At 42.2% G+C, this 22,354-nt stretch overlaps 3 protein-coding genes across 3 annotated transcripts; all 3 read right to left on the bottom strand.

Annotated features, from left to right (window-relative positions):
• Positions 1–1,979: 1,979 nt before the first annotated feature.
• LOC139349513 (perforin-1-like) lies at positions 1,980–5,251 on the bottom strand. The gene is made up of 9 exons (XM_070990389.1): positions 4,982–5,251; positions 4,830–4,912; positions 3,932–3,977; positions 3,647–3,783; positions 3,416–3,554; positions 3,238–3,318; positions 2,674–3,143; positions 2,471–2,564; positions 1,980–2,192 (listed from the first exon to the last, which is right to left on the bottom strand). Exons 1-9 carry the CDS (start codon positions 5,249–5,251, stop codon positions 1,980–1,982), a joined length of 1,533 nt encoding a protein of 510 aa, XP_070846490.1.
• A 2,438-nt stretch (positions 5,252–7,689) lies between these two features.
• LOC139344972 (perforin-1-like) lies at positions 7,690–13,243 on the bottom strand. The gene is made up of 9 exons (XM_070983420.1): positions 12,904–13,243; positions 12,734–12,813; positions 12,520–12,565; positions 11,101–11,243; positions 10,859–10,997; positions 10,690–10,770; positions 9,568–10,058; positions 9,377–9,470; positions 7,690–8,796 (listed from the first exon to the last, which is right to left on the bottom strand). Exons 1-9 carry the CDS (start codon positions 13,186–13,188, stop codon positions 8,587–8,589), a joined length of 1,569 nt encoding a protein of 522 aa, XP_070839521.1. The 5' UTR covers positions 13,189–13,243; the 3' UTR covers positions 7,690–8,586.
• A 2,744-nt stretch (positions 13,244–15,987) lies between these two features.
• Positions 15,988–22,334, bottom strand: pin1 (peptidylprolyl cis/trans isomerase, NIMA-interacting 1). The gene is made up of 5 exons (XM_070980331.1): positions 22,188–22,334; positions 21,192–21,274; positions 18,038–18,146; positions 17,847–17,957; positions 15,988–16,893 (listed from the first exon to the last, which is right to left on the bottom strand). The coding sequence occupies exons 1-5, from the start codon at positions 22,243–22,245 to the stop codon at positions 16,784–16,786; spliced, it is 471 nt and encodes a 156-aa protein (XP_070836432.1). The 5' UTR covers positions 22,246–22,334; the 3' UTR covers positions 15,988–16,783.
• Positions 22,335–22,354: the final 20 nt, after the last annotated feature.

Raw genomic sequence — 22,354 nt, 5'->3', positions numbered from 1 at the left:
TTTGTGTTTCTGCTGTCATCTGCCAGTTTGAGATCATTTCTTAGGCCTGCAGCTAACGATTATTTTCACTGCCCGCTTACCTGTCAGCTGCTTTCCAGATGAATCGATCAGTTGTTTGGGCTATAAAATGTCCTCTAAGCCCAGGATGATGTCCTAAAATGTCTTGTTTTGGTCCACAACCCAAATATTCAGTTTGCTGTCACGGAGGAGTGAAGAAATGGGAAAATATCCACATAAGAAGCTGGAATCAGATAATTTTGACGTTTTTCTTCTTTCTTAAAAAATGACCAAAACCCATGAATCGATCATCAGAATAGTTGGTGATTAATTTAATATTAGTCAGATAGTTGGTTAATAGTTGCAACGATAAGTTATAGAGCTGTATTAATCATTTTTTGGCCACTTTACCCCAAAACATGCTGACTGCTGAGCTATGAGCAGCTGAGAAACTCACACTGTCGCCTGTTTGCCCTTTCAGGAGATGTGGAGAAGAAACACTAACATCAGGGTTCTGAAGGCCTGTTAGCAAGATCTGCCATTAGTATTTTTGTCCTCTTGATGTCAGCAGAAACAAGCTTATTCATCTCTCTTTCTGGCAGAGGGGTAGCTAGATGACAATATTACCTCCATCGTGTTTTATGGCTTCAGCCTGCAGACGGCTTGCTCAGCTTATTTTCAGAGATGGGAGTCACAGGTGTTTTTATTGAGTCATTTGGCTCAGCTCAGCAACAAGAGCCAACTCTTTCAGCTCGAAGAATTCCTTTATTCGTCACGTTTTTACATACAACATGCAGAGTTGAGGGGGAAACTGTACACGCCATGCATCTGTGAAACTCTTTCCCGCTTTTGACCCACCCATGGTCAGTCCTTCCTCCACGGCAGACCAGGAGCGGTGGGCTGCCAGTCGACCAGCGCCCGGGGACCCAACTCTCATTTGTCACCATTGGTCAGGTGGTGGTCTTCTTGCATGTTTTTAGTGGGGGTATTTTTATGGAGGATACCCCAGGTGAACACGGGGAGAACATGCAAACTCCACACAGAAAGGCTCCTTATTTTTTCCTCGAGCAGCAGGCACCAAAGGCATGGTGGAGGACACGCCCAGCACCCACAGCGGGATTCGAACCGGGGACCTTCTAGCGACAGCGTTACCACCGAGCCACTGTGCCAGGTCTTCTGTTCGTACCATCTCTGGATTATGTAATTCAGACAAATTCTGCAATGTTGTGACTTATAACTGGTATGTGTGCACATATATTCTAACACTTAATTTAACACATAATTTCCAGAATATCACAATTTCACATTATGTTTGGTATACAACAATCTAAAACCAGCAAACACTCTTACAGATGTGTTTAGAGTGCTGAAGGGCTGATATATTTTTGTAGGCCAGCCCGAAGTTAGCATCACCCTGGTTCCCTGGACAAAAAGCCAATGGACTTTTCCCATTGGATTGTGGATCACAGCAGAAAATAAGATGTGACAAACAAAATTTAGAATTCTTACTTTTGTTTTGTTTTGTTTTGTTTCTTCACAAAAGAACACTACAATTAAGATTTTTGATGCATAAATGCCATCAGCAGACGTGACCCTCAAAGGGTTACCAATGTTGATTAGTGGAGTTTTAATGAACACACTACATGCTCTGCCAATCTTCATTTGCAGAAAGTCAACACAAAAAACACCAATATATATATATATATATAAAAACAGGATCAAACAGGACTGCTCTCCTTTCCAAACTCACTGAGAAGTCACTTTATGTGGGGGTTGACAGTACACTACAGCTGAAGCTAGGGCCCAGAAACACATATGATGCTCAATATACATTTATAAGGCAAGTGCTTACATTATATAAGTGAACAGCTATAACTCTAATTTATATAGTCCCCAAAATATGTTACTGACTGTTTCAAACAGGGAACTCAACTTGATTGACATGCCAGCAGCATTTGAACGAACTGCTACTTGGACATTTGTCAGTTAGGAGAAGGTTTGTACTGGTTACATCTGGTTCCAGTAAGCTGAGGGTCACAGGTCAGAGTGTACCTGACCTCCACGCAGCCATTTTCGGTCGGACATGTGAATGTCTGTGTCCCCTGTTGCAGTTCTCTCGTACATGATCCCAGGAGGTCGTCATGGAACAAGTCTTCATCCCAGACTTCAATCTTCAGAATCAAGCTTGTGTCAACCTTCATAAAAGAACAAATAGAAGTTAAACCAAAGTAGTATAAAGATTTACTTGTGTTATGTTGTATTGATTCAATATTCATCAAAGATATTAGCTTTGCAAACTCAGAACGGCCCTTATTTTTCATCAAGCAGCAGGCACCAAAGGCATGGTGGAGGACACGCCCAGCGCCCACCGCAGGATTCGAACCAGGGACCTTCTAGCTGTGAGGTGACAGTGTTACCACCGAGCCACCGTGCCACTTTTGAGCTATTCTGTGAGGAGAAGATTAGTATTAACCTTGCCCAGATGATAATAACAGTTCCATTTAGGGTTACTAGACTCGATCATAGGAGTCCTGTGGTGGTGGGAACCGTACCACATATGGACATACCTGTGAATTGGAAAAAACATGGAAAAACAAATAACTATCAGTATTTGTGCTTGACACATCACATATACTGTGCTTTCACAATGAAACTTGATTATTTTTCACTCCGCACGAATCAGTCTCGCCCAAATAATCTCCTCTCAGACTCCAGCCTCGGACGATGGTCACCGTCAGTGTTCCCCTCAAGGCATGTTTTGGACAGCAGTTGGAGCAGGGTTGTCTGGATGCGTCCCCGATGACGCTGTTTTTCAAGTACTGCCCTATGGCAGCCTTCAGTCCTGTCTTTTGTGTCTGGGATGGCACCAGATCGTATATCGGTCTTACAGAATACCAAACAACATCAGGGTGATCCTTGAGGGTTTTCAGCCAGTTTTGGAATCCCAGGGAGTCGTTGTGGGTGAGTGAAAACTCCCCAGCCCAACCGCTGCCCCCTACCACCTCAGTGTAGTGTTGGTGGAAACCGGAGCTGAAGAAGGTGGAGACGTCCCGGTTCTGTAGGAATGTGTTGCAGGTCCTGTGAGTATAGGACGGACTGATCTTCCCCAGGCCTATGCTGAGACCCTGTGATAAGCACTGGTGCGCCTAGACGGCAGGAGGGGATATTAGGTGTTATTGTTGGTACAGAGTGTAAGTACAGCATGTGTGTTTACTGCTTTCACAAAACTACTACACATACCTGGTGTGAGGATAAGCCATTCAGTGAGGACAAACAGGTACGTGTAAATGTGACTCGCCGAAATTGCCCCCCTAGATGAACCTGAAATTACATACGATGAAATTTTATTGAGACAAAAAAATTTGGTGTTTTACTTCTGCAGAGTACGAAAATACAAGTGATGTGTGTGTGGTTTAACCTGGCGGAAATAATGAGTGCCATAGATCGCTATGAGCCGTCTGTACTGGCCACTGGTGGAGGAGTTGTAGTTACTGGGCAGTCTTGCCAAATCCCTCCTGAACTCATGGCTGAGTTGTGGTCTGCCCGACACACGGAACCTCAACACAAGAAAGACAGCAGAGAATTATCTGTGTACGCAAATTTGGATACATTTTTTGGGGTGATGTGGGTGGGGGTCTTCACATCCTACTTGTAATGTGTACAGGTGGCCGTGTGCATGCTGAAGGTGTAGTGGTCCTCTCTGCTCCTGGCTGTAGCACGGGTATGCACAGTGGAATGTGTTCCCGCCACCTCCAGGTTGACATACTTCAGGAAACTTAGTCCAGACTGAAAAAAAAGTATGCAACAAACACGGTGCAGTATATTAAAGGGTCACAAATTTCACACATTTGGCTGAACTGCCTCTGGGAAACATGCACGTGTATAGTTATGATATGTACATTTCTTTTAACAGCAACTGTGAAAAGTTTCTTACCTTCCAGTTGGAACACACCTGGTTGGTATATTCTTGAACCAGTAAGCTGTGAACACAGAAGTCACATAAAATAAAGAAGATTCACAGCAGCAATGTAATAAATGTAAGGCCAGTTAAGAATATGAAAGGCAAGATAAATGTTATGAAAGGGGAATGACACCCATTTTTGAGATCAGTTAGTGTCAGTAAACTTTCACTTTCACTCCTTATCTAAAGCAAGGAATTTCACAGAAGAGTTTGGAATTTGTGAAATCATCAATCATTAGAATATAAACAATGAATGGGATTTTCTGGAGCCTCAAGATAGTGAGATGCTTTTGAACATTAAGTTTATTAGCATCAGAATATGCCTAAATTACAATAGTAAAACTCTTCATTAAGCAGAATTGCCCACTTCAGAATAATATTCTGTTCCTGTATTATTATTTTTAATACAACAACACTTTAATGTTGCAGCTGGTAAAAGAGGGGCTTATTTTAATTACTGTATATACTGTACTGCTGCTGGGTACTTTAATATCTAATGATGCATCAGGATTCAGTGGTTCGTATCTTATTTTTTTTTTATTATTAATCTGAATCTGCAAAGTAGCTCGTAACTAAAGCTTTCCCTCCTTTAATTACTAAAGAAAAATGCCTCAAAATGATTGCTACGGTACAATACTTGAGTAAATGTACTTGTTACTGCCCCCTACTGGAATTTGGATGCCAGACGTCCTCCAGATGCGCTGATCTGAGCTGAAGAATCAGATTTAAACATTTCTGACCAATGCCTATTTGAGTTGCTTTTACCTTCAGTAAAGATGACGAACCTGTGCTGAGTCACTGGAACAGGAAAGTTAAAATATGAAAACACTTCCAGCACTATGCGAGATTATGACTCCATATCACAGAATACCTGACGGAGGTGTGCATGCTGCTGTCGAGATGAAAACTGCAGCTGCTGAACGCACGCCAGTCCACCACAGCTGAGACAGGCAGCTGAGAATAAAGGTGAGGTTACCACTGCTGCAATGTCTGCAAATTTGTCTTCGTGCTGATCTAAATTACTTTCTGCAGCTTGCCGCCTTGAAGAGGGTTGGGGCAAAGAGTGCAGGTGCCGCTTCGCTTCAGGTAGGTCTTCACGTCAATCATGTAGGCTCCTCTGCGCTCCAGGGTGACCACGTCAAAGCCCTCCCCCACCAGGTTGTGGCCTGGTACGAAGGGGGCGGTCCTACACTCTGTTTTGGTCCCGGCCTGACAGGAGAGAGCAGGGCGGAGGTGCGACAGAGAGAGGAGGAGGCTCAGGTAGAGGAGGGGTGGCGTGGAGGAGGAGAGCATGGCTGGATGTCAGAGAGACAACGAAAAGTTTCAGAGAAAGACAGAGAGAATAAAAACGGAAACAGCGAGCACAATTTCAGCTGTAATGTTATTATCAATGAAGTTAATAAGACTGCTATTTTTATTTATTTATTTATTTTACCAAACACGCTTTGTGATTATTTCCATTTGCACTTCCATCACCCTGCATGGGAATAAAAATGTCTGTTTCCACTTTAAGGGCATTTTTATATGTTTAATTTACTATGTTACCTTATTAGTGCACGTGTTTAGTTGATGTGACCTGGCTTTGCAAACAATAAGCTGATCAAGGAGACTGATAGCTAGAAATGCAATAATATTAACACTTCACGGTTACTATGTTGATTTATTTTTGCTCTTTCAGCCTGAACTGCATGATTAATGCCTCTGCAGCTGAGTCAGTGGGAGTGCACATTTAGCAGTACTAAGGACTCATTGTGATGCGGCCACAGCTATTTGTCATCAGTTGCATAGAACATAATAAAAACAGAAATTCAAAAATGCAATTGCAATTAAATTGCTATGTGTAGGTCTAAGCTACACTGCTCTTAAGGGAAAATGCCAAAAATCCCCATGCGGTCAGTTTGTAATTTGGGTAAAAAGAACCATTAAATGTCTGTTAATGTGCATTATATACTAAAAACAAGATTACCTGTTCAGGCCTCAGCAGGGTTTCTTAAAAACTTCTGCAGTGTGAATCTTTCAGGTGAAGATGCAGATGAGGAGAGTGTGCCAGCTGAGGATGTGGTGACATTGTCAGGTCTGCAGGTAACAGCACTTTTATACTTCAGGTCATGTGACAAATCTTATATATAGTTTTGATATTCTCAGATAGGAGGCAGCTCTTGAGATATTACACATGGCATGATTACTAAAACAACAGGACAAACCACATTTTTCAAGGAGGCAGGGCTGCAGAAATCACCCCGTCTTGCAAAGCCATAATCTCAAGTGGCAATTCTTTTTCATCATAATACTTAACCGCCACCCTCAACCAATCCTGCCAAATGCTATAAATTATAAGTTGCATCTTAAATTTTTGACAGGCACAATAACATGTTCAGTTTTGATTCCCATTTCCAAATTTGTTTTGGAAAAGGACACTGTCACTAACACTGTGTGGACTGTTCATGCACACTAATAGACTTTTGTCTCAGCCTGTCTGGGTTGTTTTAGGTGTCAATCAACAAGCAGCGTCTAACATGACTTTCAAGAAATCACATCATGCATTAACCAGTGGGTGTGTGTTTTGAAGAGAACAAAACAAAGACGCTCATGGGAACCGGATTTAACGGTTAGATAAACATAACTGAAGCAACTCCACAAACAACAGCACACACTAACACTTTCTCTTTTACCGCTGATCAATTTGACCTTGAGACAACAGTGATGTTGTCTTTGCTTTGCTGAGCTGTCACATACTTAAAATTTAATTTAAAGGTTTTTATTCTCTCTATATATGTACATAACTTAACATGACATATGCGTATTTAACCTTTTAGTAGGAATATTGTATTTTTCAGAATGAGGAGTATTTCGTGCATGTAAACAAAGTCAATGAGGGCTCTAAATAGATGAGCAGCGTTGTGGCTGGTTTTTCAGCAGGGTGGATGTTTTTAGCCATGATACCATGATACCAACCGACAGTTGGAGCAGTGTATAAAATGTACATTGAAACAGAACGCAGTGGTTTGCAAAACACTGAAACCCGTATTTAATTGAAAATACCACAAAGACAACATGCAGCTGTCACACCGCGGTGAGGTTTTGTCTTGTTTTGGGTTTTTTTGTCTCGTCTTTTCCTGTTTTATTTTGAAAAGTAACTCTCCTCTCGTTTCAGGTCACTTGCCCTTCCTCATGTCTCCAGTCTGATTGTCTTCCCGATTACCTGATTGTTTGTTTTTTTCCTCCTTTGGAGTGATTTTCTGTTCTTTGTTTTATTACTCTAGTTAGTATAGATATTCCTCCCTTTGGAGCGATTTCAGTTTGCAATATTTTCATAGCCTGTTTTTGTTTTCTTGTTTCTTTGTATATGTTTCATAGCCGGGTGATTTCCTGTAGGGAAGATCACTTGTCAGGAAAGTTTCATAGCCTTTTCGTTTTTCACACTCTGCCAAGAGGATTTTCAGGCTTCTTTAATAAAGGCTGAAATTGTGTACACGAGTCTCTGCAGCTGAGTCCTGCTTCGAGCCATAGCCTGACAGCAGCATGGTTGAGAAATTTCAGCGAAATAATCTGCAGCCCAAACAGAAAACGCCCCACCAAAATTCGCCACTCACAATTGATGTTTACATTGAAATGTTTGTATGGAGTAATAACACAGTGAGTATTGCCTTGTGCAAACATGTAGGCTAAACTACAGCAGGGATTGGTGTCTGGGTGGAAGTGGAAGTAGAAGAAAACAGGAAAAAAAGCATGAGTGCATTCATTTATTTCATGTATAATGGAGAGAAGAGAGCAGATAGAGATTCTTTAGTGTATTTTGAGCAGTAACTGGGTTGGTATAGTTTAATGTTTTTACAACTTTAAAGAAAATGTACAGCAGAGACAGTGATAACATGTTCTGTCCGTTGGTTGAAGTAAATTCATTTAGGCTAACTGGATTAATCTTTTAACTGTGGGTGAGGATGACTTAGAGGCAGCCAATCAAAATCATTCTATAGCCATTACATAGTGCGATACAACATTTACTGCATGACATGTTAAGGCTGAAAACTAGTCTACAGGCAGTTTAATGGTAGGAAAATGAACGTATGAGCTCCTCAGTCACTTGACTTGTGTGTCAGAGCGCTGTGGTGACTGATGGGGTCATTACACTTAAAGCAAGGAATCAACAAGATTGAAATGACAATTAAAATCCAACTGAAATTAAATCACTTTTTTGTTTTGCTACAGCATACATCTGTCCGTAATGATGACTGTTTTTGTACTGACATGGATGAAGAATAACTAAAACTACAATATATTAACTTACTATCAATAAATAAACTTCCATGACCTCTGCCATGACTGAGAAGGGGGGGTCTTATGGACTCATGCTCATGAACACAGTACACACGACCCCATTTGAAGGCAGAATCAAACTCACACATGGACGCGTCCCTCCAACCAACTGAGACAAAAAGCATCATTGCTGATATCCCCCCCCCCAACCCCTTTTCTTCCTTTAAATAATAAAAACTATGAACAATTAATTTAAAACACATGTTGACATTAATTTAAACTACAACACTGAACTTAATGTGATTTCAGTTGGATTTTAAAGAACAGCGAGCAACGTCTGCGAGTAGTCTTGTCTCAAAGTGCATTTCCCTTTATGGGGTTGGTTGATAACTTTTGCACCCCTCCCCAGTCAAATAAGGGCCGCAGGTCATAGTATACTCCACCTCAAAACCACCTTTCTTGAGCTGACAGGTGAGTTTGTGTGTCCCTGGCTTCAGGAACCATGAACATGATCCCAGAAGGTCATCTTTTACCAAGTCCCTGTCCCAGACCTCGACTTTCAAATCCAAGTGTGTGCCCACCTGCAGAAAGAAATAGTTCAAATACTGATTGAAATAACATTAAAAATATGATTTCCCTTCAAATGTTGAGCTAAAGTAATGAGAACAATGGGCTTAATCCATGAAATGGTGGTACGCAGATGCATTGACAGAGCCTTATTTAAAAAAACAGTGGTTGGAACTACTGGGATGAATGGGACAGAGAATTAAATCAGTTTTTCTAGACTTTTCAAATATTACTGGATGGAATGGATCAGGTTCTTATAATACAAAGAGTGATTCTGCAACCTTTAGATTCAGATACACGAGCACCTTGGCTGTGTTGCAGTTCCTGTCGTGACCAGGAAGAAACCCCTTCCCCACCAGTCCCATCACCTGATCATCCCACTCACCTGGTACCCATCTCCCTCAGGCTTTCCTTTATGCTGATGCCAGATTACAAGTCACACAGGTCCAAGCATATTTTTTGTCATTTCAGTTAACTGGCCTTTAAGTATGACCACTAATTTTTACTTTTTGACTTCACTAGGTACGCACAGATGTTAGACGTAGCAGCTATAGTGTAGGATTGAAGGTCTTTTAAGCTCATCAGTCTACTGACCTTGCCCAGATCATAGCTTTGGTTCCACTCGGGGTTGTTTGACCTAATCACACGAGTCTTGTGTTTGGTGGTACCGTACCACATGACAGCATAGCTGTGAATGGAGAAAATGAGGAAAAGCAACCAGTGAATTAATGTTGTTGTTTGATATACCACCTTCAGATCGCAATCCCTGGTCTCTCTCAGCTCACCTGTTAGTCCTGCTAATGAAATCTCCATCGAGATCCCAGCCTCTGATGATGGTCACCTTCAGCATTCCCTCTGCAGTCTTTTTAGGACAGCAGTTTGAAGCCACGTTGGAAGTTTGGATCCCGCAGTCCGGTTCCTTCTTCAAGCTCTTCACACCGTTGTCTTCTAAGTACTGCTCTATGGCAGCCTTCATCCCTAGCTTCTGCGCCTCATTCGGCAACAGCTCATACATTGGTCTAAGGGAGTACGAAACAACATCTGGATGGTCCTTAAGGGTGTTCAGCCAATTCTTGTAACCCAGTGAGTCATTTTGAGTGAGTGAAAACTCCCCCGACCACCCAGTGCCTCCTGCTAACACTGTGTAGTGTTGGTAGAGGCCAGAGCTGTATGAGCTGGACATGTCCTGGTTCTGTAGGACTTTGCTGCAAGACCGTTCGTTATCAGATATCATCCCCAGGCCCACAGAGACGCCCAGCCATAAGCAGGAGTACACCTGGAGGACAGGAGGGGGAAATGAGATGCTACTGATATTCAGTGGGTACTGGATTTCATTTAAATAGTTCCTTTATGCTGAGAACAATAAATGGTGCATCACACTCACACACACACATTTATACTGGTGGTGGCGAAGACCTGCTCATCAAAGAAAGGTGTGGGCTCAAAATCTTCTACTCATTGGCACTTAAACATGCTGTGAGGAGGAGTCAGGATTGAGACTACCAACCCTGTGATCACTGGATGACCTGCCCTACATTATGTATCCACAGACAGATGAGAAATCAAAAGAGAAAGCTGAATAAATGGTTGGAGAGTTCTGTGCTGTTGCCTTCACTGTCGCCAGATCTCAACCCAGTCCAACACTTATGGAGGAAAAGAGGATCAATAACAGAAATGTCTTCTGTATCCAGGAAAATAAAAAATCTAACGGGTCGTTTGCCTCTAGCCATTGGAAAACATGAAATAATAAAAGTTCATGGGTTTGGAAAACAACAGCATGCAGATGTTTCACATCACTTTTCTGGCAGTCTTTCACAGCAGTGTAACAGCAGTTGTGTTTGCGTACATGTGGAGCGTACACATATGTGTTTCGGTGAGTGTGTACGTTGCACGTGTGCTACATGTACCTCACTCGGGGAAAGCTCGTTCAGTGTGGACAAACAGGTGCGTATAGCTGTGATTCGCCTGAGTTGCCCCCCAAGGTAAGCCTGAAATGAAGAGGGGTGTTGCTGAGAGAGAAAAAATACAGTTTTTATTTGTTAAATGAGGAAATTCAAACAGTGTGTGTGTTTTAACCTGGCGGATGTAGTGTGTGCCATAGGTATGTATGAGCTCCCTGTACTGAGGGCTGGTGCTGGAGTTGTAGAGACTTGGCAGTCTGGCCAAATCCTGACTAAACTTTGAGCTGAGGGGTGGACTGCTTGACACACGGTGGCTAGACAAAAAGAGACAAAATAGGAAGTTATCTTAACTGAAATGACCTTAACAAGCCTGACTGACAAATCTTCTGCTGCAGTGCGCGGATCTTCACGGCCTACCGATAATGGGAGCAGGTGATCCTGTGAGTGCTGAAGAAGTAGCGGTCCTCTCTGGTCCTTTCTGCTGAAAAGTTATACACAGCGGAGCGTGTTCCCCCCACCTCCAGGTCAGCAGACACAAACTTATCGAACTCCAAACCAACCTGACAAGAAAAATTTCAAACATAACCTTAGGACCTGCATGATGTTCACCAAAATTTCCATTCTATTAAATATTGATAAAACCCTTCATTTGCAAATACTTTTAATTGAATCTACTGGGTTTGTTCTGCTGGCATTAAGGGCTAAGGTCCATAGATTCAAAGGAACATGAGCCATAAAAGCTGTGGTGCTCTGAAATCTCATCATATCAGCCCTGTGTAACTAGTACAATGTGTTGGTTCCTACAAAACAAATTCTGGAAAAAGGCTGGGGTCCAGTGGTCTATCAGTTACAATACCAATAATAGTCATCAATTTATCAAAGCATTTGACACAGTTGACCATGCCATTTTGGCAACTAAACTGCAAAATATTGGTTTGTCTGGCTCTGCTCTAAAGTGGTTCTTGAACTAGGTAGATCACAGTGTGTGCAGTTTACTGAGTCTTCTTCTTCCCTCCTCCCTATTTCAAAGGGTGTACCACATGGCTCTATACTGGGATCCCTGCTTTTTTCAATTTATGTAAACAACCGCTGTGATAACCTTGAGAATGCTGCCTTTCATTTTTATGCTGATGATACTGTTATTTATTGTTTGTCTCCATCAGTGCTACAAACTTTAGAAACCTTGCAGTCTGCTTTTGATGTTGTTCAGTCTCATTTAAGTCATCTTTAACTGGTTTGAAATCCAGATAAGTCCAAATTCATGCTACTTTCAAATGGAAAAAAAACACCTGATTTCTGTTTTTACCTTTGTTGGACTATGGTGATCTGCTGTATATGGGTGCATCTGACCAATGCCTTAAGAAGCTGGACACTGTCTATCACTGTGCTGTACGATTTCTTACTGGCTGTGGACATTTTGTACATCACTGTTCTTTATACGCTGCTGCTGAGTGGCCATCTCTGCATCTCTGCTGATTTTCGCGCTGGTTGGTTTTTGTGTATAAGTCCTTCCTTGGTCTGCTTCCCTCTTCCCTCTTGTTTTGCTGTATGCTTTGTTGGCGTGTTGTCTTTCTGATAATCACTTATTGTGTTTTTGTTGTGAACTGTTTCGCTTATTTGTAGTGAATGCAAACTGAGTGTGTGTGAATTGTAATGTATTGTTCTTGTAACTGAGTCTATGCTGCCTTCTTGGCCAGGTCACTCTCAGTGAGGTTTTTACTTGGTCAAATAAAGGATATATAAATATGTACATAATAATCTTAATAATAATGATAATGATAATAATATTCTGAAACGTTCCTTTCATTCCAGCAATAGCTGTGAAATGCTTCCTACCTTCCAGTCACTACTGTCCTGGGTGGCGTAAGCGTCCATCAGTGAGCTGTGGACACAGTTCACATGAAATAAATCAGCATTAAGCTCTTTGAGCTTTAGAGGAGGCTGGTGCATACATTCACATTGCTGGCCTTTCTTGAGGAAATGGAATGACAGTGAAATATAGAAATGGCTCATAACCCCTCCAGTGATAAACCTCTGTCAAATACAATACCTAACAGAGGTGTGTTCACTGCTGTAGATTTCAGTGTTGCACTGGCTGAACACACGCCAGTTCGAGGCAGAGAGGGGCAGCTGAAAGTGGAGGTGGAAACACCGTGGTTAGCACACAGAAGGCATGTGCAACTGTTAAAGTTACTGCAAAATGATTCATTTATGAAGTACTTTCTGCAGCGTGCCGCCTTGAAGAGAGTTGGGGCAGAGGGTGCAGGTGCCATCTGGGCTGAGGTAGGTCTTCATGTCAACCACGTGGGCCCCTTTACGCTGCAGGGTGACCACGTCAAAGCCCTCCCCGACCACGCTGTGGCCTGGTACGAAGGGGGCCGCCTCACACTCGCTGGTGGTCCCGGTCTGACAGGAGAGAGCAGGGCGGAGGTGCGACAGGAAAAGGAGGAGGCTCAGGTAGAGAAGGGGTGGCGTGGAAGAGGAGGGCATGGCTGGATGAAGCATGTCGGAGAAAGACAGAGAGAGCAGAGAAGGAAATCAGTCAGCGTCATTTCAGATGATTATCTGTGAGCGTAACAAGTAATGTTTGTGTCACCAGGTTGTGGGTTAAAAATCTAATCTTGCTGTTACCTCAGTATCTGTTACATAATACGTTAAGTACAATCTTATGAGACTTTACCTTTGTATACTATAAATATTGCCAAGATAAAGACTTTCTTTCCATTGCTCTAACTGTATCACCTTACTGTAGATAACCGGAGCACACTGTGGGCTATCACAGCTTTCAGAGAGAAATTGTGGCGTAATTGTGATCTCTTGAATATTACTGAACCCATATAATGAAATTCTCCCGACCTTTCTGACCTTTAGAAGCACTTAAGACAAGATTATTGTAGATTGGTGTCATTCTGTTACTACCCTCAGTCACTGCTCTGCATCACTGACTTTTGATTCATTTGTTTTGAGCTGGACAGGTCGGAATAATTCTGTCTTCAGGTATGAGATTAAGGTTAGTGAACACAAAATCAAACTTATCCTTAACTTAACCTATCTTAAACGACAGATGCAACTTCAAAAATTCACACAAATGAACGACTGAAGAGTTCTTTACAGGGTTCAACATCACTGTCAATTAAAACAAGACAAAATAATTCTCTAAACTTCTGATCCTAGCAAATCCACATAATCTCAACATACTATGTGGAACTATAACAGGTCCGGCGAATTCTTTGACACAGTCGCCAGCATCAGAGCCCAAATGACGCTGTCTGTCTAATTCATTGCGCTGTGGTGCGTCTTAGTTTTCACAGTAGTAAAGACTGTTGATAGTATCTTTTAAAAAGAGTTAATTACCTGTTCCAAATCTCCAAAAGTTGCTGTTGCTGTTCAGTCTTCAAAATCAGAACCAGCGACACAGAGACTCTGTTCCTTGATGAGGAATCAGCACAGGACTGCGCTTTTTATTCTCTATATTAATGAGGCTTATGAGATTATTATTACGTGAAGGGAGCAGCAAATCAGAGGCAATTAGGATCATAAAAACCAGAATGGACATGGTCCTCCCTTATGTTCAGGTCTAAGGAAATGACCCTGGAGCTTGGAGCCATGAAGATGGACGACGTGACTTCATTTATTAAAATACGTAACAGTAGACTTCATGTGTCATATACCTCATGTGAGGAGAGTCCACTCAGTGAGGACAAGCAGGTGCTGGTATTTACAATCAAGGACAATGTTGGTGAGACAAAATATGGTGTTTTTATTGGTGAAAGAAAGAAATGAACTGTGTGCGCGCGTGTGTGTGCATGTGTGTGTGTGTGTATTATAAGCTGGCAGATGTAGTGTGTCCTGTAGGTACACTGTGCTGGGCCCCGGGTGGAGCTTTAGCTGGTGGAGACTTGGCAGTGAGGCCAAATCTTTACCAAACTTTGATCCAGTGAGAGTTCCTCCAGAACGTTGACGTCACAGCTCAGATGCCCAAGTCTGCATTTATGTTGAAATATAAATATTTGATGACCAAAAATATAGTTTTAAAGACTGAATCTACAACTGTGCACAAAAGCCTTTTCTTCCCAAAATGCATTGCTCTTCATTATCGGGAATGGCAGCATGTTCTCATCAAAAACAAAATGTGCCACTCTGCACGGTGTTTTACTGCAGCGCTGTCTTCCTCTGCATTCAATCATGAAGTTCAGCATTAACAAAGTCAAAGCTTCCAGTTTGACCTTCATCTGGTGCTGCTGGGAACCAAAACAGGCCAGAGAAAGCTCTAAAAAAAAGAGTTCAGCAGCACCGTTAAGGAACGCCTCTCACAGCTTAGTCAAGTGCTAATCCCCAAAGTTAAGAAGCTTTAAAGAATACTGTTAAAGGCAAGAAAGCTGTAAATGCAGATGTCTCGTAACTAGAAATGAAAAACATGCTAGAAGAGCTTTTGCGAGGTTGTCGATGTGTAATTTATAAAATTATGATAAAATGATACTCAAGATATTTGGAAAAGAAGTTAAACTTTTTGGGAAGTTGACGCTCAGAGGGTTGGCAGGTAGTTCCTGTCAGCGGCTGATGATGTGTGCTTTGTTTTTCCTTCATTTAACAACAACTTAAGACTTAAATCCACTGATTCAGGCGAGAAAGACCTTCATCAGCAGAATCAGTACACTGCTGCTGCAGAATCACACCTTCCTGTAAACCTTTGTTTATTTACAGACATGGAATAAGGTGGTGTGTTGGAGCAAATGACGTAGAAATATGTCTAATTTTCTCTGATTCTCCAACATTATTATCTATACCGCCTATCCCTTTCGGGGTTGCGGGGGGCTGGAGCCTATCCCAGCTACAATGGGCGAGAGGCGGGGTACACCCTGAACCGGTCGCCAGCCGATTGCAGGGCCACATGTAAGGACAAACAAACATTCACACTCACACTCACACCTACGGACAATTTAGAGTCATCAATTAACCTAATGAGCATGTTTTTGGTCTGTGGGAGGAAGCCGGAGTACCCGGAGAGAACCCACGCATGCACGGGAAGAACATGCAAACTTCACACAGAAAGGCCCCGCCTGACCCGGGGATCGAACCGGCAACCTTCGTGCTGTGAGGCACGCGCACTACCTGCTGCGCCACCGTGCAGCCATTCTCCAACATCTTTCTTCTATTTTACATCCAATGACTGTACGTCCAACTGAAGTCAGATGAGTTTCTTTGTATTCTGCTATTTTTCCTGGTGATGCAAAGAGAGCATTAATCAAAATTCAACTTCATGAACGTCAAAAGGGACGAACTAACCGACACAAGGACACCTACAAAAAAAAGAGATTTTTTTAATGATGAAAGAAAAACTCCAACGACACAAGAGTGTTACACTTCATCTCTGATGCTTCTAAAAGCTGCAGGGCTGATTGTTAAAACCTGGACAGTTTCAACGCTGCCATCTTTGCATATCCTAAAGGGGGAAACATGCACTTTTCAAAGTGGATTACTGGAACAAATTATTCTGTGTTACTGAAACGAAAAAACTTTAAATCAGTGCTAAAAGAAGAGACCTAGCTGTGCTCTCTCCACTGTGGGGTCTGTAACAGCCGGAAAGTATTTCCAACAGCTCATGAATCCATTTTCCAGAATAATAATACAGATAGAGGAACCGCTTTGGCACACACATACTGCAGAAATGGAAAAGGTTACAGGAAAACATACAGTAAATGGTCCTTTTGAAGACATGCACGTAAAAAAAACAAGCTATTACAGACGCATCCTCAAACTGTGCACGTCGTGTGAAACTCACTGCGAGTCACAGGCACTCCTGTCTATATATGACGGCGTAGCCATGGTCAGTAAAAGCTCGAGGTCTTACAGGAATAATCTGCAGTGCTCCTTGATGTTCAGCGTGGTTCAATTATTCATACATGTTCAACAGTGCTCGGAGCGAAATGATCGGACTTACATGTAAAATAATGCGATTCAGCCCGTAAGCTTTGTTTATTGGGTGGTGTGTGTCATTAAAAGAAATCACAGGTCTGATTGGGTTGAGCAGTGTGTGTGTGTGTGTGTGTGTGTGTGTGCGTGTGTGTAAGAGGAAAGCTCAGTATGTGGCTGCTTCCTTTCAACCAGTGCGTAGGATGATGTGGACTCCAGAGTCAGTGAAAACAGGGCCGCTCATGTCTCCCACTTTGAGAGCGAAGGAAGCATCTTCAAAAGGCTTCTGCATCTGACCTAAAAAACACACACACACACACACACACACACACACACACACACACACACACACACACACACACACACACACACACACACACACACACACACGTTATCGTCTGTGTTCTACTTAAATTGCTGCATTCGCTTCACAGAATCTTCTGTTTGTTTGTTTATTACTTCCTGTTTTTGTTTGGTTTCTTTCTTTTTTTGTCAACCAACCATTATTTTCATTATCGATTAATCAGCTGATCATTTTCTCCATCAGTCAGTCCTTTATGGTTTATAAAATACACACATATCATCTAATTGCGCTCTCGCTCACATCCGAATGGGAAATGTCTGCAATAAACTCGTCCGGTGATGTGAAGGAAAAACATCAGCAGAACCAGCAATTAGGTCCACGCTCTCATCATTTATCATGCATTTAATTAAATTACATGTTTGTTTAGGTTTATTGGCTTTCGCTTCAGCTGTGGGTGCGTCATTTGGACACAGCCAGTAACGGCTATTAAGTTTGAAGCTCACAAAACGCAACGAATGACGATGAAACCAATGGACAGCCGATCGAAACAACACTGAGAGTCATGAAGAGAAAACACGAGCCGGGCCGACTGACCGCTCACAGACTCCCACCATCAGGCTTTGGCTACACAGAAAACCTGCGTTAAAGGGTTAAAGTCATCGCTGCTGTGGGTCTTTCAGGGGACTTGCAGGCAAAAAGAAAAATGTAGATATTGATTGGACTCATCCCTTCACCCACTCCTCTGTATCTCTTTATTTCACCTGAATTTAAAAGGCTAACCAGGTACTGGGGCTGTAAACTCGCCTCCACATGGCATCTTCTGCAGTGTTCTCATGTAACCATGTTCTGCAGACTCAAACACATCATATGCGTCCAACTCATGTGGCTTTGTGGATTCAGGGATAGAGGCCTACTTGCTGCTGTATCACTGGATGTGACTGTGTACCTCTGCCAAATAAGCCCAGATCTCCGCCGTTCTTAGCTGAGCTGCAGTCGCTGAACTGAGAAGCCAGAGACTCAAACTTCTCCTCTCCAGACTTGATGTCTTCGATGTACTCTGCACAGAAGAGAAGTAAAAAACAAATTAAACACGGATCACACCCGATCGACCCCCTCCCTCCCTGATGCCGTACTTACTCTGAATGAGTTCCAGGGCCTCGTCTTTAGTTCGCGTGATGTTTTGTTCCCGCCATGAAGATGGACGACGTGACTGATTATGCTTCACCAGGAGGTGAGAGCAGCGTACCTGCGAGAGCGAAAAAGCCAAACCCTAAACTGATCAACACACCCCAGGATCAATAAGAGCGATCAGAAACTGCTCTGTGGAGTTCCCCCAGTCTGTGACTGACGGCTTTATCTTTGCTCCTGAAGCATTTATTCATGCTTCACTGATCAGGAATAATCCAAAAATAAGAGCAGCCTTTGGGTTTCTATGCTGTGAAAAATCTTCTGTCTTGTCAGAAAGCAACAAACTCACGACTCCTGAATAAAGATTCACTCACATTAATGCAAATGTCAAGGCTCAGTGTAAAGCGAGTAAATTATCAAGTGATCTGAGCTTCTCATGTGACATCATGATTATTCCACAATAAACCTTGACGGGGTCGGGGCTGTAAATGTTAATGGGTCAGTAAAGCTCACTGACTCATCAGCTGTTACAAAACCATCCTTAGTTTAAACCCACCAAACTTTTAACTTCTTTTAAAGATCCCAACGTCTCCAAACGAGCCGATACGTCCGGCCTCTCTGCATAAAATGATGCATCTAGAAGTCCTGAGGTTGAGTTTTTCATGCAACGTAAACATAACGATGACAGGCCGATCAGGATGGAGACAAAGTCTACAGACAAAGTGTCCTGGATGTTTGATTACGTCCTCTCTGACACATGAGTGGAGCGTTCCTGTGAACGGGGGGCGTGTGTGATCAGCAGTGTCACACACTGTCAGTAGTAACACAGAGCTCAAGTGTGGACGAGACAAAGCGCTGATATAGGAAGGACATTTAATGAAGAAGTGCAATTTTCTAACAGCGCAGTGACTCTGACCTGTTCTGCAACCTCTTAAACATTTAAAAACTACATTATATACGCTGAACTCAAAACAAACTGTGTTTCCAGTGAGTTAATTATATGGTTTTACTGGCTCTCGACATATTTCTGAGTACGCAGCACCAAGTCTGAGGTTTTTATCTTGTAACATTAAACCTGTAGTTAAAAATCTTGTGGTAACATTTGACCACGTCGTAATTTTTCATTTGGCTGGACGACACATGAGCACAGAGGCTTGTTTCTCAGTGCAAACGTGAACGATTAAAGCCTGAAATATCATCTGCGCCTCAGAAAGCATTTATTGGTTTGAAGTTCAAGGAGCATGTATTGCAACACTGGAGGGATACGAGGGATGGAAAATTAATGAGAAATTAAACGATTATACGTCTGAGAACATTTAAACCTGATAATAATAAGAATAATACTAATAATAATAAAAAGGCAGTAAAGTGATTAGTCTCATTCATCAGGTAACAAACACCACACTTATGAAATGTTATGTAATTGCTGACCAACGGGGAAAAACACACATCGATAAGGTCCATAAATATTTAATATAAACAAAATTATTTCATAAGTAAGCTATTTGGACAACATGCTCACAACTGTGCTAACAAAAAAGAAGGTAAATAGAAATAAAATGTGACGATTTGCAAAACACTACAATCCCAGAATTAAGTGAAAATGCAGAAAGACGACCAGCAGCTGCTTTCTTTTAGCTTTTCACAACTTTTCTTTTGCTGCTCCGCCCCACTTCTTTTAAAGGTGTTGCTGGTGTCAAAGTCTAAATGAGGACATAATTTTCAAAAAACAGTGAAATTTCTCAGTTTCAACATTTGATTTTGTCTTTGTGCTATTTTTAATTAAACATGGGGTTTCAGCGTTTTGCAAATCATGATTCTTTTTACATTTTATAGTGTCCCAATGTTTTTGGAAACAGAGTTTTATGAATTATTTCATTGTTTTTTTTAATTATCTTTATTATTTTATTCTAGGATATTGTACAAAAATATATGGGTGCACTGCTGCATTTCAGCACAAGAATAATATTAATTAAAATAAATTTTCATTACACACAGTAATATGAAGTCACTAGCTGCGTTTCTATTACAGTTGTTCGCAAAATAAAAGCGATATTTCTGAAATTTCAACAAAGTTCAAGTGCTACTTGCAGGTGTTTCCATTGAACGGTGTTTTGCGAACTAACCGAAATTCTCATAAATTCTCGGCCGTCCCGCGAGACTTCACTTTGAGGAAGATGGCCGAAAGCGTTATGCGTCTCGGTACACTGATCTCAGGAGCCGCTACGGCTGTTGCTGTACTTATTATGAACAGAAGGCGGAGGCAACGTATAACTGTTCAAAGGCGAAGCCCTTATGTGTGGCAGCGGCCACGAATAAGGGATTTCTGGGAGAAGATTGTAAATGAGGAATTCACAGACGAACTGTGGATACAACATTTTCGGATGACCCGGGCCACGTTCAACAAGCTTTGCGATGTTCTTGAACCTCTTGTGGCACCAGATGTGTCATGCCCCCGGGAGGCTGTTCCTACTCGGAAGCGAGTGGCTATTGCCCTTTATAAATTTATATTTATATTAATATTTTTTATAAACTGGCAACCTGCTCTGAGTACAGGGTAATAGGGGAAACGTTTTGGTGTATGGGGTTTGCCAAGCTATATGCAGCAAGCTCATGAAAAGAAAAATTCATTTGCCGGACGTGGATGAGGCTCTAGAGATTGCGCAACGTGATTATGAGGCACATAAAATACCCCAGGTCTACGGTGCAATCGATGGGTCTAAATGCGAAAAAAAGTGTTTCCATTACACTTTTGCGATACACTTTTATATCGACATGTCTGAAAAACCACCTCATGAGAGCGTAAAAATGTTTTTGCGATATTTGAGAGGATTTTCGAAATATAAGTGTTTCCATTACCAGTATTTTATTGCGATATTTAGGTTTTGCGCATTTCTAGGGATAATGGAAACGCAGCTAGTAGGTGTTGAAGCGTTTCAGGTATTAAAGGCCTGCTTTAACTTCTTCACACCACCAGATGTCACTGTTGTTGCTGAAGCAGGAAGTCCCAAAGATTCAGAAGAGATCATCCACAAATCAATAATTTTAATCATCACTTAAGTCGTTTAATGCTGATTCTATGTTCCGATGTAAAGCATTACAAACACTCTATGATAATTATTAAGAGTAAAATAAGTATGTTTAAAAAATGAGCCATAATAACCTTATCTGGCTCTCCACGGCCGTCTCCCACCGGACGTTCCCACTGGCTGGCATTGGTGATGTGGTTAAAGTAGTACACTTTACCTAAAGGGCAAAGAGACAAAGTCATTAAAGATGCATTGACGTTTTAACGACTGGAACGAGCTGAAAACCCAACATCAGCATCACAAACCTTATTCAGAGGACTGCGTATCGGCCATGATATGACTGATCCAGTTTCTTTGTCAATACTGTCATATCATCACATAAAATTCAGGGTTTCTGTGCTGCTGTGCCACAGCCACCCCTGGTTTCCTCATACTTCTCTAAGAAACTCCTCCAATGACCTCCACTCAATCCGGTCTGCAGGCCAAATGACCAAAGACGATGATCCAAAACAGACGAAAACACAGTGATGTGTGGTAGTTCTGTCAGTTCATCACTAGAGGACGACACACCATCATTGGACTCATTGTTCATTTAAAAAAAAAACCCTGGTTAGGGTGGTTTTAAGGTCCTGAAAAGCATCTTTAGAGATGAGCTACATTGTGATGTAAGCCATTGGTCTCAGCACAGTGTGACAGCACAGCTGAACGGGAGAAAAGTCTACAATAAAGGGTTCATCTTTTAAGGAATTAGACTCCAGGCCTTTTGCCATCCCAACATTAATGTCTAAAAACTCTGCTGAGGCTCGCCCAGTCTGCAGGTGAGGCGCTGGAGCAGTATGACGTCATGCAGGGCCCTGCAGTAGCCAGGTTGACTGGATCAGCTCTGGCGCGATCATGAAGTAACACACCTAAAAACAGCCAAACGCCACATTTCACAAAACACACCCACAACACCGAGTTACCCATCACTGGCTTCGACTCATCCCCATTGAACTTAAAGTTCCATCCGCCTCGTTTCCACAGTAGACCACTGAGCTAGACATGCTAGCTAATAAGCTAACTTTACTACACATAGCCATTTCAGGGGGCCGGCTAGCATATTTAGCCTCTCGTGAGTTCTGTTTCATTACCTGAACTGCGGCTCATCCTTTTCTCCCACCCTGACGGTAGCTTCTCCTCGTCTGCCATTATTCTTTTCTACAGCAGCGCTTTCAAATTAATTTCAATGTAGCCACCGTGAGACAGCTTAGGCTGCAGCTAGGCAATTTACGACAGTCAGCAGCCCGTTTACGATACG

The sequence above is a fragment of the Chaetodon trifascialis genome, chromosome 2 (genome assembly GCF_039877785.1).
Source record: "Chaetodon trifascialis isolate fChaTrf1 chromosome 2, fChaTrf1.hap1, whole genome shotgun sequence".
Taxonomy (NCBI): domain Eukaryota; kingdom Metazoa; phylum Chordata; class Actinopteri; order Chaetodontiformes; family Chaetodontidae; genus Chaetodon; species Chaetodon trifascialis.
This window is presented reverse-complemented; position numbering and strand designations above follow the sequence as displayed.

Bases quoted from the DNA above. Each gene is read 5' to 3' on its own strand.
- LOC139349513 (XM_070990389.1), bottom strand. From the start codon at position 5,251: ATGCTCTCCTCCTCCACGCCACCCCTCCTCTACCTGAGCCTCCTCCTC. The intron at 3,555-3,646 runs GTAGGATGTGAA...TCTTGTGTTGAG, and splicing joins GCCACCTGTACACATTACAA to GTTCCGTGTGTCGGGCAGAC. The intron at 2,565-2,673 runs GTGCGGAGTGAA...TCCAATTCACAG, and splicing joins TATTTGGGCGAGACTGATTC to GTATGTCCATATGTGGTACG.
- LOC139344972 (XM_070983420.1), bottom strand. From the start codon at position 13,188: ATGCTTCATCCAGCCATGCCCTCCTCTTCCACGCCACCCCTTCTCTAC. The intron at 11,244-12,519 runs GTAGGAAGCATT...TTTTCTTGTCAG, and splicing joins AGGACAGTAGTGACTGGAAG to GTTGGTTTGGAGTTCGATAA. The intron at 10,059-10,689 runs GTACATGTAGCA...CCTGTCCTCCAG, and splicing joins ACGAGCTTTCCCCGAGTGAG to GTGTACTCCTGCTTATGGCT.
- pin1 (XM_070980331.1), bottom strand. From the start codon at position 22,245: ATGGCAGACGAGGAGAAGCTACCGTCAGGGTGGGAGAAAAGGATGAGC. The intron at 21,275-22,187 runs GTAATGAAACAG...TTTGCCCTTTAG, and splicing joins AAGGATGAGCCGCAGTTCAG to GTAAAGTGTACTACTTTAAC. The intron at 16,894-17,846 runs GTACACAGTCAC...TGTGTTTTTTAG, and splicing joins TCTGGGCTTATTTGGCAGAG to GTCAGATGCAGAAGCCTTTT.